Source organism: Falco punctatus (assembly GCF_963210335.1).
Source record: "Falco punctatus genome assembly, chromosome: 5".
NCBI lineage: Eukaryota > Metazoa > Chordata > Aves > Falconiformes > Falconidae > Falco > Falco punctatus.
In genome coordinates this window covers 65,853,019-65,872,395 of record NC_137584.1, presented here as the reverse complement: position 1 = coordinate 65,872,395, position 19,377 = coordinate 65,853,019, and the positions used below count along the sequence as shown (strand labels likewise).

At 46.8% G+C, this 19,377-nt stretch overlaps 1 protein-coding gene across 1 annotated transcript in view; it reads left to right on the top strand.

Moving 5' to 3' along the window:
• GPR6 (G protein-coupled receptor 6) overlaps window positions 1-19,377 on the top strand; it is a 31,513-nt gene extending 12,136 nt beyond the window's left edge. Inside the window, exon 1 of the mRNA XM_080388173.1 lies at window positions 1-19,377. This exon is cut by the window's left edge and continues 12,136 nt beyond it. Coding sequence (XP_080244299.1) covers window positions 7,919-10,135 — 2,217 coding nt within the window. The 5' untranslated portion in view covers window positions 1-7,918 and the 3' untranslated portion in view covers window positions 10,136-19,377.

Genomic DNA, 19,377 nt, shown 5'->3' with positions numbered 1-19,377 from the left:
CTTCAATTTTAACAAAGGAATTTTTGTTCCCAAACTTAGATGCAAGAGTGGTTATCTATGTCAACTGGCAACTCTTCCTTTGAGCTGCAGCTTTCCTAGACAGGGCCGCACTCTCCAGGGAGACTTTCTGGGAGTTGCTCCCAAATGGCTGGCCTGACCTTTAATTGTAACTGAGATGCATCTGCTCAAGTTGCAATCCTTCAGCCACAGGATCCTGCTTTTCCCAGAGCAGTAGCTTGTCCCTTGCTTGTTACAACACCACTAGTCTTTGTGCTGGCTCTGAACTTTACCAGTTGTGTTTGGGTTTTTTTTTTAATAATTTTCTGGTTTGTTGATAGTGGACGTTTTAGAAAATAATTACTAGGAGTCATCAGTGAAGGCAAGAGCCTTTGATTCCCCTCTGCTGCCACTTCGCACTACTTGCAGTGATCTGACCGCGAGCAGGATTTGACCCCTACACCACAGGCCTTGTTAACACCACATCACACGCATCTCTAACATCACAATGTTACGCAGTACAAAGTCACACACTTTGGAGAAAAGCAGGTGTATTTTCCTGCAGGGAGGTGTTTGTGCCATCAAAGCAGGGGTCTAAGCCCACCACAGAAGGAAAGAAAAAGTTATATAATGTGATCTGTCTTCTGAGAAGCCATGCTAACCACATTATTTAGGTTTGCAACATATAAAACTTAGCTATAGCTATATCTGCCTCTACTTTTAACCAAGATGGCTTCTCTCAAAAAAAAAACCCAAACCCCCATACCCTCTGCGTGTGTGTTAAGCTTTTTGCAACATTTCTGGAACTGAACCTGCAACAGCGCCCACAGAATGATCTGAATGATGTCCAGTTGGCATCAACATTTCCACCATTAAACTCACGTTCCCAGCCATTGCATTACACTTTGGAAAACCAGTCATTTTAAAGCCCTAAATATACATCTGAGTGGTTGGTATTGCATTCTGTTTGTACAACATAAATGTCAACAGAGCCTGAACAGGGGTACCTAGGCAACAGCTAATTTTGAGGTCAGTGATTAACTCTTCTTTGTCAGAACATAATTTACCATCAAATTATCTCTAGCTGAATATAGCATTTTCTGGATTAAAAGGGGCCTTCTTGTTGTTTTTTAACACTGCAAGCCATTATTATTGGTGGCAAGTGATGTTTGCTGATTTTTTCCTGGTTGAAATACTGATATTCATGAGGGGAGCAGTCTCTTATGGAGGCTGCCCCCCTACTCAGGGATTCCCAAGAAGAGGAACTAAAGGCTCAGCTCAGCTGCTGCACACTGTGCCCTGGTGTCTGTGGCCATCACAGGGAACAATTGATTTTTATTTTTTATGGCACATATACACGCTTCCTTGATTAGATGAAAAGTGGATGCTACCAATTCACGCATCTATCTTGCATCTTTGCCCCATCCCTCCCCAGAGCACTTTGCTACCTTCAGCTCTTCAAACTTCCTCAGTTTTTCATGAAATTCTAGCTAGTGAGTCAACCCAAAATGTTCAGTTTACAGTGCTCTCTATTCTAGCACTGTGTTCCAAACCCGTTCTGCTATCTCACAGGGCTTTTTGGAAATAATAGTGAAAACCTGATAGTGTATATTAAAAGGCCATTCTAGTGGTCACCTCAGGAAACAGGCCCTTCTGCTGGGATTACAGAGGTTAAGCGCTTGTCCTTCTGCCTGGAAAACCACTCATTTATGGTCTACATCAGCAGGAGCATTTGCTTAGAGGGGTCCAGACCTGTGAATATTACACTGCTGAGCTCTGCCCCTGCATTTGGTGCTGCCAAGACAAGCATGTGCTCACCTGCGGGGCAAGGAGAAGTGGAGCGGGCTGGGTGCCTGCAGGAGGGTGATAGGCTTTGCTTGCTGCCAGCTTCGCCAGTGGATTTTTCCCAGCCTTTTCTGCTGCCTTGGGAGATGTAAGCATCTCTGCCCTGTAAGCACCCTGCAATGCTAGTAACTTCAACCTTGCCATCCTTTACCTTTGTTTTACTTTTATATTAAAGCTGACACCACCAGAAAAAAAAAACACCAACAAAAACCAAACCCACAACTTTTCTGAGAATTTACAGTTCTCTTTTACTGCTGCAACTAAATAACCATCAACTTGTTTCTTGCTGGCAGGGACCCAGGCTGTTGAGCAATAACAGGCTTGTTTTGAAGTTGCTTTAATTTGTTCTCATAGAAGAAATGTCTTTGCTAAGTGTTGCCAAGCTGATATGTAAAGAAATAAGAAACTATACTCATATCTGGAAGACTCAAATAAAATATATAAAGCACCTAACATTATAATAAGGGTACAAACATATGTAGATGCTATCGGTTTAAACCTGAGTCATTAATGTCTCTAGGTAATGTCTAATTTGACATCTAATACATTTGGCTGGGATGTACGGATTTGTGTCTGTGATACCAAATTCCCAGGCCAAGCATCCCAAGACAACATTCCCACTGGCAGGCAGGGACCTTGCTCTCCCTGTGCTGAGCCCCACTACTGAAGGTACAACCTTCCCCTCTGCAGTAGCTCTTGGCCCACTTTCTCACCATCAACAAAAAAGATCCTGTATTTTCTTCTGTGTCTTTTTAGGATGTGATCTTCTCTGATGTTTAGGATTTCTTACAGTTAAGTGAGTCAAGCCCATGCAGTGTTTCTTTGCTACAACCTTGTAATTAGGAAGGTTAACTGAGCCCTAGAAGAGTGCCTATGGAGATGATACAAACTCCATCATTGGAGTTTTAAGGGATTTTTAAGGGCAAAATGAAACCCCATCCATCAGGGACAGCTGAAGTGCAGCTGATTTTGTACTGGGGCTGTGTGGAAATGTACCACAGCAAGCGCAGGAAAAGAAGCCTGACTACAGCCTCACAGGGTGAGTGAAGATGGAGATTTTGGACCTGTCTCAAAGGGGAAATTTCTGTATTACATGTGGTGACTGCTTAATGCCATGTAGTTGTTGACTCACATTTTTGGTAGGACATGTAGGTAATTCATTCCCGTGGGAAAAGTGGAGTAGAGAATCAGACCTCCCCCTCTGTTCTACAGGGACTTGTTCAGTCACTAGTTGAGGACCTAGAGGGCTGTGTCTGGACAAATGTTCTCTCCTAGGTTTTAAAAAAATGGATGGGTAAACCCTGCTCAGGTCTCTAAAAGCAAGGACATGGCTACCGATTTTGGGGAGAGGGTTCTAGTACAGATCCTTCCCAGTCAGAGGTGCAGCTCTGCTTCCTCAGCACGTCCCTCTGGCCAACTCCACAGAGGTCAAGGCTGAGCTTATTCCCTTTTCCATCTGGATCCTATTCTGAGCTGTACCTGCTCAAGGGATCCTCAGCATTGGGATCCCTGGCTTAGAAACAGATTTTTTCCTGTTTTGTGGGATGCACATACCTTATTGTAGTTCACCTTTATAGGGACTGGCCCACAAAGGCAGTTCTATGCTGCAGGCAGGGAAATCGCTCATGGGTGACGATGGGGCTGTCTTCTTGCAGTTTCTGAGAGAGCAATTTCACAGAGGAAGATGGGCACAGTGCTTTTTCTATGATGAAATTTATTTTTAGCTTGCATTCTTGTATCTGGAAAAACTGTTCTCAAACTCAATATTAACTTTAATGAAAAAAATATATCTGCACTATCCTGTGTAGCATCTAACCAGAAACTTACAGGATCACATGAAACAACACAAATATTTTAGTGAAATAAATTTGCAGCTTCTTTTCACAAAGCTGCAAATTGTTAGGTAAACTCAGGACTTCCTCACTTTTAGATGTGCAGAAAAGTCCTTGAACAATTCAATAGCTAGTGTGAAGCCATTTAAAAACTTGAGCAAAAAGGCTTTGGAAAAGTTTAAAAGAATTAAAACAATAAAAGACCTTGTTCTGCTGCACTTGGTGATGCATCTAATGATGAATAGTCTTTGCCACTGCTGATTTCTTTGCGCCAACAGAACAAGCAGGACAAGGAAGGAGAAGCTGCAAAATATGTGTATTTAGCTTCAGTATATTCATCACCAATCTCTTGAAATAAACAGAGTGGACCAGAGACTATTGTTTTTTAATGAAGATAAGCAATGACCACGCCTTTCCTCATGAACTCTGTACAAGTCCATGTGCAGCTCTTTTAGCATCTAAGTGTTGCTGGCAACAGTTTTTTCCTTTGGAAGCTAATCCAGGTCCTCTGGCTTAGCCTGGCTGGCTGATGGAAGTGGGCTGACAGATGTGGAGATTGCTGAGCAGATGTGTAGATCACTCTCATAGCCATGAGGTCCCTACCAAAAATGATACAAAAGCTCAAGCAGCTGAAAGAAACCACCTCTGGGTGAGCACTCAGAATAGGCATCTCCCAGGGGAGAGTCCCTGCCTGACTAAGCTTAAGAGGTCAAAGCTGCATCAAAAACTCATCCCATCAGAAGTGGAAGTAGTAGTAGGAGAAGGGCTCATGGATTGGGACCATGCCGCCCTCAGCCACAGGCAGAACTGGCAGCTGATGAAACTGTGGGTTGGGGCAGGGAGAGGGGAGGCTGGGTAGGAATCCTACCCTACAAAGGAGAAGGGGTGGAGGAAGACTCTCACTTTAAATTGTTGCAAAGTCCTTTGAGAGCCATAAGCGAAAGCTCAGAATAGGGTTCACTACGCTCCCATCTATTTTTCTGTACATATCTGCATTTACATTTTCTTCTCACTGAAAAAGAAACGCATGATAGCTCAAACTCTGCAGGTTTCAATCTAAGGGTCATTCTGAATTAATCCCTAATGATAAGCATTTGTTACACTACTTGAAATAGATTTTCACCTTCTTATGTGAAGTTTGTCCTTGTACTTTCTGCTAGTGATTCAGAGACCATGTAAAACATAGTACCGCTTTCCAAAGCACCCATAAAAGCCTTTGGATAAATGCAGCTTTGTGAATGCAACAGAGTAAACCAGGATTTTCATCCCAAGCATGTGCTAGAACAAGCATGATAGTTGTGTTCATGTGTGTTTGCAGTCCCATACAGCCTTACTGTGCAAGTAAAATAGATTTTACAGACATGCAGACTGTTTTCTGGACTGTATCTGCATGAGGGACAGAGCAGGCAAGCAGCTCCAGACTCATCAAAGGGGACTGATGGTACCGTGAGCGCTTCATTAAGAAGCACTGTCAAGGACCATGTGGGAAACACGATGTGTGATGGAGAAATGGGACTGTATAGGATGCAATTGAAATTTTAAATGGTGCCTGAAGTGCTCTGTGGTTTATATCATCAGTAGGTTTTGCAATTCAGAATGTTTGCAGGTAGACACCTGTCTAAATCTGAAGGATCAGCCAGGGGGTATTATTAAGGAGGACCTAGTCATTGGTGACACCAGCTGATGAGGCTGAGTTCACCAAGTCAGGAAAATGACAAACTTGAAAGGTGCCTAAATGGATTACTGTTTAAAACATCTTTTCATGCCAGCTGCGTAGAAATCTCTGAAATGTCAGCGCTGGTTAGCTCACCATCTGCGTTAGCCCCCTCCTCTCGCCTTTATTTTAAGGCTTTTTTATGTTGCCAGAAGAAAAATGACTCTTCAATATTTTCTGCATGTTATTGGAAAGATAAATTTTGAAGTGCTTTTTTTTTTTTTTTTGGTTCCAACCCATACAATGTAAAACACATTTAATAATACTTAACCTTGACTCAGCCTTCTTATTAATCATTAAAGAATAGCAACTATCAAAACAATCCATAGTTAACTGAAATTAAGTAATCACATATTAAAATTACCTTACAATATTGCTCAGCTCTCAGAACAGATGGAGAAGTCAAGCAGAGTTTTTAGACTGTTTATTTCGGCAACTTTTTAATTTTGTTGCTGTTTAATTTTCAGAAATTTGCTAAGATAATTACTGAGTTATATCATACGCTGTGCTTAGGTATGCACTGCTGAAACATAGCTTTTTATTTTTATATTCTCCCATGAGATCTGCGGATCAGTCTCAGCTAGGAAGCCAAGATGAAAACATCTTGATGACCGTGCAGGATGTCTGGCCAGACTTCTGTCTCCGCTGCTCCTTATGGACCTGTGGCAAATGAGGGTGGCTGTTAGATGCCAGCTGTATCAACTCTTTGAATCCTTTTTTCCCCACAACTAGTTAAAATCAAGAACCAACCAGATGGCTCACCTTTTATTGGAATGAGTGATGCAAGAAGCTGTACTAAGAAGATAAAAGGCCTATAACAATAGCTCTGGAAATACAAATGGTTCCCAGTAACCATTTTAGTAAGTGTGGAGTTGCCACTAACCCTGCCAATTGATACTCAGCAATTTGAGGGAGATGAGGGAGATGCACAGCACTGCTTGTTGAGCTCAGTAAGAACCTGGCATGGACTGTAAGAGCATCCCTCTCTTGAGAGGGTAAAAGTCTGGAGAAATGCAGGGACTAAAGAGCCCAAAGAACTCAGAAAACACCTGACAGCAAGGAGCAAAGTCAAGCTGTACACATGCATCTCCCTTTCAGAGACACAATGCTTCAGCAGTTCTTTCACTGAGTGAAATATGTGACAACAGGGAAGGGGTATGAGACTGGACTGGCTCAAAGATTAAAGACTCTTTCTGCATCTTACTCTGAGATCCTAATGCTCTCACAAGGTTTCACCACACATAAAATTAATTTTGCCTTGATAGCATGGGCTCTCAAGGTTTTCAGTTAAGGAAAAAGTATTTGAGAACATAGAGGTTTAAAATTATGTATATGCAGAATATAAAAAGCATACACTGCCTTACGGTACATATGCTATTACAGAAAAGACCTGCCATATACTTGTTTCCCAGAGGCAATAGGCTGCTCAATGATGTGACAAATCACCCTCAGTCGAGACCTTCCCCACCACATTTCATTACTGAAAAGCAAATAAATGTCATGTTTCTCTCTGTGTTTTATAGATGCCACAAAAATACCGCAGGTCTTACAGTTTCATTGAGGAGCCCAGCTGGTTCATGTTTGTGAACACAACTTGCTAGGTTTGAATAGCACCAATTTTATCCATTTTGAAAAATGTTTGGAATAATTTATTCTGTCACAGCCATTTTAATTGATGTTGAAATAAGCCGGCTCTGTTTGGGGGCTAGATTGGAGGATTTCCTCTGGGCAAGTCCAAAATTTTACTTTACCTGGGATATGACCTTACCTTCTTTTGCCTTGCTCTGTAGCATCCATTTCTGCATTGGGATTCTTGTGGTCTCAGCCTTAATCCAAGCTAGTTTTAACCGTACCCAACCTGTTCCGCTTGGCAAAGGGAGTAAGAGAATGCCGCATTTTCTGAACTATAGTGGGGGTACATGACCAAATGCTTGAGCCATGTAGATTTGCAAACCCTTCTTAAACCTTTTTGCAGCCAGTTTTGCTGCAATTACAAATGTTGTAATGCCTAGATAGGCATGGGACAATATATGGGCAGTGGGACACCACACAGGACAAGGGGCTGTGGGCACAAGTTGCAGTGAAGGGAGGTCCAACTAGCTAAAAGAGAAAATCTGTACAGTTGGGGGTGAAGGACAGGCACAGGTTGCCCGGAGAGGCTGTACAATCTCCTTCCTCTGGGCTGCACAAGACCCTGATGAAAACCTTCACAGGGCTGACACTGTCCCTGCTCCAGGCAGGTGGCAGGACCAGACAGGTGCCCCAGACCTGACCTCCACCAGTCCCTTGCAGATTAAACCATTCTGAGATTCATGTGTCAGAAATCCCGGAAAGCAATGGCTTCGGTCGTTTACAAAGTGTTCGCAACTTGTCTTGGCAGCAGTGCTTAGCCTGCGGGAGGGTGTGGATGGCGGTGCATGTAAGAAATGATGTCCCTCTGATTCCCTTCGCATGCGCCTGCCTTTTACTGTGGCAGGCCTGGTGCCTTCTTCATTCGGACTGTCCAAGACAGTAAGCGTATTCTCTTCTAATGGATTTTTCAAAATTGTGTCTACATGGTTTGCATGCTGCTCCCATAACCAAAAGGTCATTTTATTTCCATATTCTTTTGGTCAGCAGTTGGAGAACCAGCGCGCTCTCCCAGCCGGGGCAGCACGGGCAGGAGGGCAGGCGTGCCCACCAGGCAGCTCTGCAGCAGCACATCCCGGCCGCTTCGCCCTACGCCGGTTTTTGGCTTGTCCCCTTGCGGGGGGAAGGCACGTCGCTGCGGATGGGAACTACCTGCTGCCCACGGCTGCCTGATAGGGGGTTCGGTAGCGACGGGCACGAGAGGGCTGCCCTTGGCGCCCCGCGTCCCGGGCTCCGGGGAGGCATCACGCCGGCTGCGGGCGCGCTGCGCCGCCTGAGCCGAGGCGGGAGCTGGGCGTGCTCGCCTGCGCGCTTGGGTCTTCGCTGCTTCGACCTCCTCGCCCGGGGGGGCTCAGGAAGGCGCACGGGGGCTCTCGCTGGTGGGCGGGTGGTTGACCCTGGAGCCCCGTGCGGGGCGGCAGGGGTGCGGCGGGCTCCCTCGCGGCGCCGCACGGCCCGTTCGGCAGCACATGTGCTCGGGGCCCGGCAGCCGAGCCGGGGCGGCGGGCCCGGGGCGCGCACAGACCCTGCCCGGCGCGCACTCCAAGCGGGGCACCGGCTGCACGGCGGGAGAAACAGCAGCAGCGGGCGAGGGGCGACCCAGCGCTCCCCTGGCCAGCCCCTGCCAGGGCCCTTCGCTCCCCCCTCCGCCGCCCGCGCCCCCGAGCAAACTCTCCGGCACCGGGGCCGTGCTGCGCCCCGGGCTTGCCCCGCAGCCGAGCGGCCGACGTCGGGGACCGGCTGGCCGGCGGGGACCCTCCTGCCTCCGCGGGAGCAACCCAGCGCGCCCCAGCGCGCCCCGGCCTCGGCTGCCCCCGCCCGCTCGACCCCCCCCTCGCCGCTGACGTCAGGGCCGCGCGGCCCCGCCCCGCCCCCAGAGGCCGCCCGCTCCCGCGGAAGCCGCGCCGGGCAGCGGGCGGGGCGGGGCGGGGCGGGGCGGGGCGGGCCCGGGGCGAGGCCGGGGGCGGGGCGGGCCCGGGGGGCGGCCCGGCCGGCGCGAAACTTCCCCGGGTTCAGCACCACAGACAGGGCGGGCGCGGCGCCGCCGCCCGGCATGCGCGCCCCTCCGCCCCGCCGCCCCGCCGCCCCCGCTACCCGCCTCTGCCCCCGCACAGCCCGGGCGGCGATGGAGGCAGCGGCCGCCCTGAACGAAAGCGGAGCTGCAGCCCCGCGGCTGCCGGCCGGCGGCGGCGGCGGCAACGCCTCGCTGGAGCTGTCGTCGCGGCCCCCCGCGCCCGCCGCCCTCAACCCCTGGGACGTGATGCTCTGCGTCTCCGGCACCGCCATCGCCTGCGAGAACGCCCTGGTGGTGGCCATCATTTGCTACTCGCCCGCCCTGCGCACCCCCATGTTCGTGCTGGTGGGCAGCCTGGCCACGGCTGACCTCCTGGCCGGCCTCGGCCTCATCCTCAACTTCGTTTTCCAGTACGTGATCCGCTCCGAGACGGTCAGCCTGCTGACGGTGGGCTTCCTCGTCGCCTCCTTCGCTGCCTCCGTGAGTAGCTTGCTGGCCATCACGGTCGACCGCTACCTCTCCCTCTACAACGCCCTCACCTACTACTCGGAGAGGACGGTGCTGTGCATCCACACCATGCTGGCGGGAGCCTGGGGGGTCTCCCTCTGCCTGGGGCTGCTGCCGGTCCTGGGCTGGAACTGCCTCCATGACCGCGCCGCCTGCAGCGTCGTCAGACCCTTGACCAAGAGCAACGTGACGCTGCTGTCCGCCTCTTTCTTTCTCATTTTCCTCATCATGCTCCATCTCTACATCGAGATCTGCAAGATCGTTTGCAGGCATGCCCACCAGATCGCTCTCCAGCAGCACTTTCTGACTGCTTCGCACTATGTCGCCACCAAAAAAGGAGTCTCTACCCTCGCTATAATCCTCGGGACGTTCGGAGCCAGCTGGCTGCCGTTTGCCATCTACTGTGTAGTTGGCAACCCCGACTACCCTTCCGTGTACACGTATGCCACGCTTCTACCTGCTACCTACAACTCCATGATCAACCCCATCATTTATGCCTACAGAAACCAGGAAATCCAGAGGTCCATGTGGGTGCTCTTCTGCACCTGCTTTCAGGCTAAAGTGTCCTTTCGCTCCCGGTCCCCCAGTGACGTCTGAGTGACTTTTCTCTCTGTCGTACCGCACCGAGTGACAATCTACCCAGTGAACTCTTACAGTGCCTGTTCTAAACTTCAAACTACGTCGTGAAGTCGTTGGAAACATGCTTAAGTATTAGCACTTTATACATGTGTGTATCTGAGAGTGGTTCAAGGTATGGAATTTTGGGTTCTGGGGCGTGGGGGGTGGGGTGGGGGAAGTAGTTGTATATAAATTTGCACATCACATTTGTAAAGTGAAGACATTCCGATACTGCTTAATTATAGCACCTTATTTCTAGCTGCTGACCTGCCAAAACAGTGTTGCCTTTCGGAAGGGCAGAAGAGAAAGAAAGGAGTGTTTGTGTTGTATTTGTACGTGTGTATGGGGGCGTGGGGGGTGGGGGTGGGTATGTATGTATGCGTGTATCTATACTTTGCTGCACAATATTGATAAATTATAACATTTTGTATACAAATAAAAATGCATAAGATGTATCATAACTTCGTGTGTTTAGATGCTTTTGGAAATAAGAGAGCTGGCAAATTTGCCGGTTGAGCAAAGTCTCTGCTTACTTTTGAAAGCTCCCCATGTAATTCTGCCTAAACAGATCATCATTTACTATGGCGATGAAATACTGCACCAAGAAAGGCACCTTCCTGCTTGCTTGTTTTGTTCTCTTCTGTTGTCTGACAAAGGGAGAGTAATGAAGAGTGAAAACTTCTTTTTATTCTCCAGCAATGAAAGAAATAGAAATCCCAGTCAAAAAGGCTGCTAATTACAGTTATTTGCCAGGTTTCCGGTAGCTTTCATCCTCAAGTTATAAGTTAGCCGCCCTTTATGATAATGCTCCATTAAAAAGTTATCAAGGTGTGGGGGAAAACTGGACTCTAGGCTAGGCTCTGTTTTCCTCTTTGAGTCTAACACTGGAGGGGGGGGGAAAGGTAAAAGGAAAAAAGTCACAGTCTTCTTTCCTAAAAGCCTGTAAAATGCCACAATAAATTGACTGTCCTTATCAACTGCAGTTCTGAGGGGAACCTGAATTGTTTGTCCTCCTCCTTTTTTTGGACTGTGTGCTGCAGAAAAATCATTTAAGTGCATCTTGCTGTCTGCCTGTCTCAGAGCAGTATGCAGTTTTCTGATAATCCCACGGCTTAGTGGCTTCAAAGAGCCCATCAGAGGTCAATGTCGTTTAGAGTTCAGAAACATTTCTTCACTCAGGCTCCCATTCACTGGCGACTGATTTATTTAGGGCAATAACATGTGCAGCAGATTTCAGAAGCAGTGTTGCTGCTTATTTATTTATAGTTATGCCACATTTACATCCTGGTTACTTTATAGTATATCACGATCACAATTTGTATTTAAGGGCTAAACCAAATTACTTTTATGTGCATAGTACCGTATAAAAAGTTGGAACTAATGTGTTTCCCAGCTTATGTATGACTGGGCAATGCATCAAGCATTTGCTTGCTGGAGCAGCTGGGGCCACAGGGATCCAACAAGCCTCAGTAAGGCTGTGGGTCAGTAATGCTGTATCTGTGTGAGTGCAAGTGTTATGAAAACCAGTATAATTTCACTGATAATACAAAGATACTTCATTTAAAAAAAAAAAGAAAAAAAACCACAAAAGACCAAACAAAGAAAAAAACCACAACCCACCCTATATTGCAGACTCCACTAACTTCGTTCTTTTTATCAATTCTAATAATCACAAATGTGACATTGCAACTGATTAATACCTTCAGGCATGCAGTTCACCAGGGCACTGCTGCAATGATCTTACAAATATCGTTTAAATCAGATTTTATGATAGGTCAAAATGCTGCTGGGACTAAGAACTGTAAGTTTGCTAGTGAGAAATAATTTCACTCTGGCCCCTCTTTTAAGCCCTCATGTCGTATGCTATGTCTAAGCTAGTAAGTAAAAGAGGGCAAGGCCTGCCCGCTAGCCCTGCTCTGGGTGGCACAGAGCCTGCCTACGCTCCTTTCCTCCTGTAAAGCCAGGGACCAAATCACTGGCTGGAGCGTGCTGGCCCTGCTCTAGGAACCTGCACAGACTCAGCCAAAGATGCTGCATCACCCACAGTAGCAACTGCTGAGAGAAAAGACCAGTGAGTGCCCAGGACTGGTGAAATCTGGCAAAACTGTCTGGTAAAACTAGAAAACCAGCCATCTGCTAGGCTTTAGTCTCATAAATCTTTGTTATTCCTGTGTGGACCACAGTAAAACCACAGGACAGGGTTGCCATCGGTTCCCTTACCGAGTGTTCCCCACAGGCAGCACTCCACACCGGGATGCGGGTCCTCACAGCCCAGCGCTGAACCTGCACCCAGGTGTGAGATGCTGAGTAGGACCTGAGAAGGCTCCTGGGAGCCCTGTGCAGGCTCTAAAAGCCCCTAGGAGAAATTTCTTATGTGTACTTTTAAATCCTGAAGTTAGGGAGACAGAATCTGCTAGAGACCACCCCTGATGTCACATCCCTCCATTAACTCTGTCAGGAACTGTGCATCACGGATTTTCACCATAAATTCATTAAGCAGTAACAACTTGTATAAAAATCAGATATAGAAAACTTAGATGGAGAGAATCCTACTTTAGTAATAAACCACTCAATCCAGGACTTAGGTGAGTTACTTTTTCATTTTTAGACCAGCATGTTACTTGCTTTGTTTCATTTTTTCACTATATGACAGCATTTTCAGTTTAGTATTTTCCCCAATGATTTACTGTACCTACAAAATAAAGCTGGATCCCTCCTTTTAAAAGCGTGATGCTTTTAAGGTATTTTCCCGAGCATTATTCCCCTCTTCTAGGAAGCAAATGTGGGTTACAGTGATCTTAGCCATTCATTTTGTTGGGACAATACAAATGTGTGTGGGTTTTTTTCTATATACCGCATTCAGAAAGCTTTTACTGACTCATAATTTCTGGGAAAGACTAAGGCAAAAGAGTAGAGGGTATTTCAACGGGTTTTGGTTAGCCCTGAGAGTGGGGTTGACGGCAACCCACTTGCAGTAAAACATAGCCTTTCGTTTTCAGAGTCCTGATCTGCAGGGATACCTGAGCAGAATAACATAAAGCAGGCTAAATAATCTCTTGTGTCCCCAAATAACATCTCACTTTAGAAGAAGAGCTGCAATTCCTGATGGTCCAGGAATTCTGTATAGCATGATGCCTGTATTTTCCTTGCTCAGATTCTTATCAAAACAGCAGCCATTTCTTTGAGAAAATGGTGTTACATTGGCAGTACCTGGACCCACAAACTCCTCCTGTTGTCAGACAACAGCACTTCTACCTTGGTCATGAAATGATCTGAGGAGGACAAAAACTCCTGCAGCCCCCATTGCCGGTCTCTGAGCAGTGCATCACCGTGACCGCCACGCAGCCCTGACAGGGAGCCAGCTAGGGGGACAACCATGTACCATGTCTGATCTTGTATTTCCAAATGTCATCAGGCAATTTTGCCAGCATGGAGACTGCAGAACTGCAATAGAAATTGCCATTGCCACTGGTGAGCATGCATCTTTCCTTCTCCCTGAGGGCCCGTGCACTCAACGGTTTTTACATTCTGGTGCAGTCTGTGAGAGGAGAAAACACACATTGGTTTAGGTGCAAGGATCAGGCCCAGTGCTAATGGTATATTATATGTAGCCTTCACTGAAAATGGAAATGACATTTCCTGCTTTACCACTCTTAAAAATTCTTGAGCTTATTTTGAAGTAGATAAAATAATTTCAGTCTTGGTCTGAAGAGCTCTCAGCCTGCTCCAGCTGAAACCGGTGATGCCCTGCTGCACCTCAGCCAAGGTAATAACAGCCCCTCATCACAAAAAGTCACCGTTTTGAGGCAGGAGGTCCTCGGCCTTAGCTCCGGTGTTCGTTAGAGACCAATGGTTTATCACTAACCTTGAAAACTGTATGGGACTTGCAGTGCCTCAAAAGGCCAGGTCCTGGCAACCTGGTTTGCGTGATGTACCACTCTCCATGATCAGCCCCCTCATTCCAGCGGGGGCAATTACAGGAGGAGCCCAGCTCTGGTGAGGAAGGCTGGTGGGGAGCTGGGCAGAAAGCCCCCCACAGCACTCGCTTTTCTATGGGGCTGCTGCCGAAGTCAGCTGCGTGGTGGTGGAAATGAGACCGACTCTGCAGGCTGCTTTGTATGAGTCACTGGATATTAAAAAGCCAGCTGGATTCAAAATCACAGGTCAAACAAAACCTCTTTATTTAGCTAAGCAAACAAAAGGAAAAAACACTTTTAAACCTGAAAAGTGGGTCTGTACATATTTTTATCAATGTAATGATCCACAGGTACTAAGTAACACCCAGCGAAGCACTAGAAGCTCTAATCTCCATTCTGCCGCTCTCATTTTAAAGGGATAATTTTTTTTCATGAGGTAAAAATAATTTCTGACAGTGCAGCTGCTCCTAAGTTCTTCAGATACCTTTTGTGGTAGTCATTTGAAAAGAAAAAAGGACGAGGGGAAACAAAAATATGTGTTTTCTCCTTCTTGCTGCTTCCTGACAGAGACATGCAACTTGGAGGGCTCACAGTTCAGCTCTGCACGGATGAGCACATCTGAGGCTCACCCTGCTGGGCTGCCTTGTTTGGGGGACACTGTGTCTCCCCTCTGCCTGGTCCTCATCGAGTGAACATCTCCCTGGGACCCAGAGCAGCAGCTCCCGGAGCAGCTCCGGAGCGGCTGTGTTTTGCTCAGGAGTGCTGCACAGAGCTCCCCTGGGTGGGAAACCAACCTTAGCGGAAAATGCCTTTCACTGCCCTCTCGATGTTTAAACTCTTTGCCTCTGACTACAGAAAGCTCTCCTGGGGAAAACATTCCCCCAGGGGCAGTTTCAGTTATTGAGGGCAGCAACTCGGCGTGGAAATAATCCAACTGCTGCTGGGGCACCTGGAGAGCCGTAAGCACTGGCTCAGCACTGACAGTAGATGTGGCAACCGGTTCAGCGGAGGCAGGGCTGCTCGTGTCAGCTCTGTCTGCTACAAATGACAGAAAGCAGTGGGAGGTGAAGCAGTGGTGTGGTCTCTGTGCAACATCCACACAGCAATATACAGCACAGCCCGATAGTGAAGGGGGTTTTCCAGCAGATTCCCCTACTTTTTTTTAATATTCTACTTTGTTGGCATAATAATGCAAGTGGTGGAAGACAAAAAGCATGAGAAAAGACAAATATGCTAATATCTGTGTTAGGAGAAGAGCACAGTGGTTCAAGGTATGACACATAACATGGAAACACAGCTCCTCCAGCAGGTACCTCAGATACATTAGCTGAATGTGGTGCACGCTTCCAGCAGTGGGTTGGTGTGACACACAAGGCAAAAGATCAAAAACATTTCTTCATTGAAGCATCATTTGAGTTATAATCAATCCTAGACCCCTCAAGTGGACAACTACAAGAGCAGAGCAGGCAGATCCCTTGAGTTGCCCAACCTACCATACAGCCTTGTGAAGGAATGAAACACAATCCAGCTGAGAAGTTTAACTGTGTTCAAAAGCCAGGGTGAAAGCCTTTCACCCTGCTTTTGAACACAGTTACACTTCTAGCCGCAAGCCCAGGCTTTGCAATCACCTACTCGACAACATGCCTCTTCCATCCTCTGCTTCCCTCTGTGCCCCTGACACAAGGTGCTGGGGCAGAGCATCTCTGCACGCTCCCTCACACCTCCCCCTGTGGCACAGGCTTTCTCTCCACCCAGGCAAGACCAGAGCAGGAGCCAGGCGCTGAGGCCATGGCCCCCTGCATCTGAGCACAGCCAGCCCTGGTTAGCCCAGAGTCCTTGCTGTTTTCCCTAAAAAATATGTTTTCCTTTGTTTTCAAACAAAGGAGCCACTGTTTCTATCATACATGTTTGTGTCCCAAGCAGGAACATTTAGCGCTCAATTCTAGTGTATGAAATGCATGAAAAAGACCAAAAACATTACACACACACACACACCAAATTACAATTTCTTAATGGTACAGAAACCTATTGGTGTTTGCTGGATTTTCCTTGTCTTTCCATGTGCTTTATGTCACTCACACTGATGGACTGCTGCACTACTGCGTTATCTGACAGGAGCTCTGGTTCATGCCTCCACATCTCCAGAAAGTTGCACCTTGTTATAGGTCTTTCAGTTACTGGAACATCTCCTGAAGACACTGCTTCCTACAGCCATGTGAGATGATGTGAGTTTGCTCTCGATCTCACTCACAGCTGGTACGGTGTCAGAACCTGGCTGATGAGGAAAATAGCTTGGAAAATACCTGCCAGTGTTCGAGTGTGCTTTGGTTCCCAGCTTTTGCCCGTTGCTGGTGCCCACAGGCATTACAGGAGGTTTTGAGTGGAACCAGGAAATCTGAATAACTGTTAAGGGAACTTTTTTCTGAATTGAGCTGTATTTTTCTACACCTGCATTTCTTTATAACTAAGTAAATAGGAGTTACAGTTTTGTAATCAAGAAAAAGAAACAGTACCGTGTGAACTGGCCTCCTGATTCTGAGTTTATCTACCTCTCCAGCTTTGTTCAGAAAGGAAAGAGGACCTCTCATTTTCCTTGGTCAATGTGTAAAATCCATATGATGGCAGATTTTAAAAGCTGTGTCAGCACTTAAAAGTGAGAATTAGATGCTTAGGATCAAAATGAGAAAAATCACTTAAGCACCCATATTCCTAAAGGTGGCCACCCCAGCAATCTTGTTTACTGACTGGACCTACAAGTACCAACTCAATCAGCTGCTGTATATTTTTATCCTCCGTGCCTTGTACCCAGGCAGCAGAACGTGCACAGGGTGCTTTGCTTTTTCACAGCCCAAGCAGCCTGGAAGCTGCTTTTTCCCCCTAAACTCCACGGGGATTGAGAAGCTCTGTGTCTTTACACCTGTGTATCCTGTGTGGCTCCATTTGGTAGGAAAGCATGGGAACAGCCTGTGGGATAAGAACGATCCAGGTTTTTCATCTCTGCAACGGCCAATGTTTCCACAGGCTTAAGTTCACTCCCACAGAGGAAGGGGCTGAGCCCGGGATGTTTGCAGAGTGGGGCTTTTTTATGCACTGGAGGTTTATCAGCACTGTTGGAAACACTTGTTTCCCTAGCACAGGGTATTTTGGTTCAATGGTGTGAGGCTGACAGAGGCAGGCTGGCTGTGATGCTTCAGGCATGGGGGATGGATGGGGTCAGGAGGAGGCAAATGGGTTCCAGGGGAAGGAAAGAAATTCTGAGTTGGGGGAATATTTTCGTGTTTTTTCTAGCTCCTGACTGGTTTGAAACAAAGTTATTTTCCCTGGGAAGGAGTTTCTCCAAGTGGTCTCCTTGTCGTGTGATTGCTTCAGTTTGTAGCTTAATTGGAAGACTAAGATTCTTCAGGGAAGGTTTGGAGAACGGTTTTTAAAACATGTTTAAAACATCTGTCTTTCTTGAGATAAGGCTTATTTGTATGGATCCATACTCATTTTCTCACCAACAAGATGACGGCATGCAGATTAATAATCACACTTCAAACCAAGGCAGAAGGAGAGTCTCTGGGAACATTCTCCAAGATGTGGATTGTTTAAATAAAGGTTGAGTCTCCTATAAAATGCAATTAGATCTATGACACACTTTGAATGACTGGATTTTTTTTCTAATCATCACCTTCGGTGACGCGTTATCCTTTGCATCACAGTGAGATAATGTGATTGTATACCTGCAGGCAGATATAATTTGTCACTTCTAGTTGTTGCTGCTTTTTATAGAAAGAAATGTGTCTAGGTAATATTAAGATGCTGTCAAAGAAGTCTTTTCTGTTGGAAATTGAATGTATCAGTAAATATGGGAACCTTGCTGCTTCCCAATATCAGTCTCTGACTTTTGATCCTGTGCTACTTTCTCTTAATTGGTAGGAAGTTAGGTTTCCTAAAGCATTTATCATTTTCCCAGGCAGTGGTGTATTCTATCTTAAATGTCATTGTGCAGTGGCAAATAGGGAAAATGGGAGACAGATAAGTTAAGGGTTCCACCTTTCTGTACACTTGCTGTTCTATAAATGGCTCGAAGAAAATAATAAAGTTGATTGAATTACGCTGTCAAAATAAGCACATCAGAAAGCTTTTTGCAGGGAGAGTTTGGGGATGAAGTGTGATCTGTGCACCAAGCATAAAACCAAGACTTTGAATAGCTCCCCAAGTTGATGTGGCTCCAGATGGACTCCTTTCTTCCGGGAATCTGAGCTGCTCCGTTGTAGTCAAAGACCATCATGTGGAAGACAGGCATTTGCAGAGCAATTCATTGTATGAGGCCTCGCTCATAACGCTGGAATAGTGAGCCCTAAGAGTAATCAGATACTGCCTATTCATGAACGAGAACAGCTAATTGCATTACTTTCGTTTTAAATTAAATTGGAAAGATTAGCATACTTTGCTGCACTTGCTGTGGTGTCAGACAGCATCAGTTCCACAGGAGACATGTTTGTGGAAAATAGAGACTGTGTGAAGCACAACAGCTCTCCCAGCCATATTTAGGTAAATACCCCAGCTGCTAGCTTGTCTGCTGAAACCCACCGCTACGTTAGCAGCACGTGGCACTTACTGTGCCAATCAGAACATCTCCGATTTTCTTCTTTTGTAAGATGTTTTTAGAAGTTAGGAAAAGCTCTGGCCCTGCTTTCCTTGTCATTAGAAGTCGGATCTTTTGCCTGACCATAGCATGTCCGTAGTATCAGTCAGGTCTATAAAGGCTTCCCAATAATACTCTTCCATCCCACCATAATGGGTTTGAAATGAACACTTCTTAGTTCATCTGGGCAGGCAGAAACACACTGAATGTGCCTGAGATCTGACTTGGCGATGTCAATCCAGCTTCTCTATCATGCAGGCAGCAGCACTGGTTTTCTGCCCAACCAGTTGCTTATCCCATTTGCCTGCCAAGGTACGTGGCTGTTTTCACCTCTCCAGTGATTCTCTGGTGCCTCGTCCAGTGCTGATCAGGGCATGAGCGCCCCGGCACCCCTTCCCCATTTTATCCCTGCCACAAACCGAGAAGCATATCTGTGGATCTCGGTGTGCCACCTCTTCTGTGGGTGCTCCCCTCTTCTCAGGGGTACAGCATACCACTGGACACTTCAAGCCATGGAAGATGTCTTATCCTGCTCTGTGGAGCATTCCTATGTAGTAACAGGTGAGAGCTGGATACCTGCATAAAAACCTGTGCTTTGTAACCCTCCTTTTCTGGAGGGCAGAAAATAATGATGTGAGAAAATGAGGTAGGAGTGAAATTTGCTTGGGAACTAC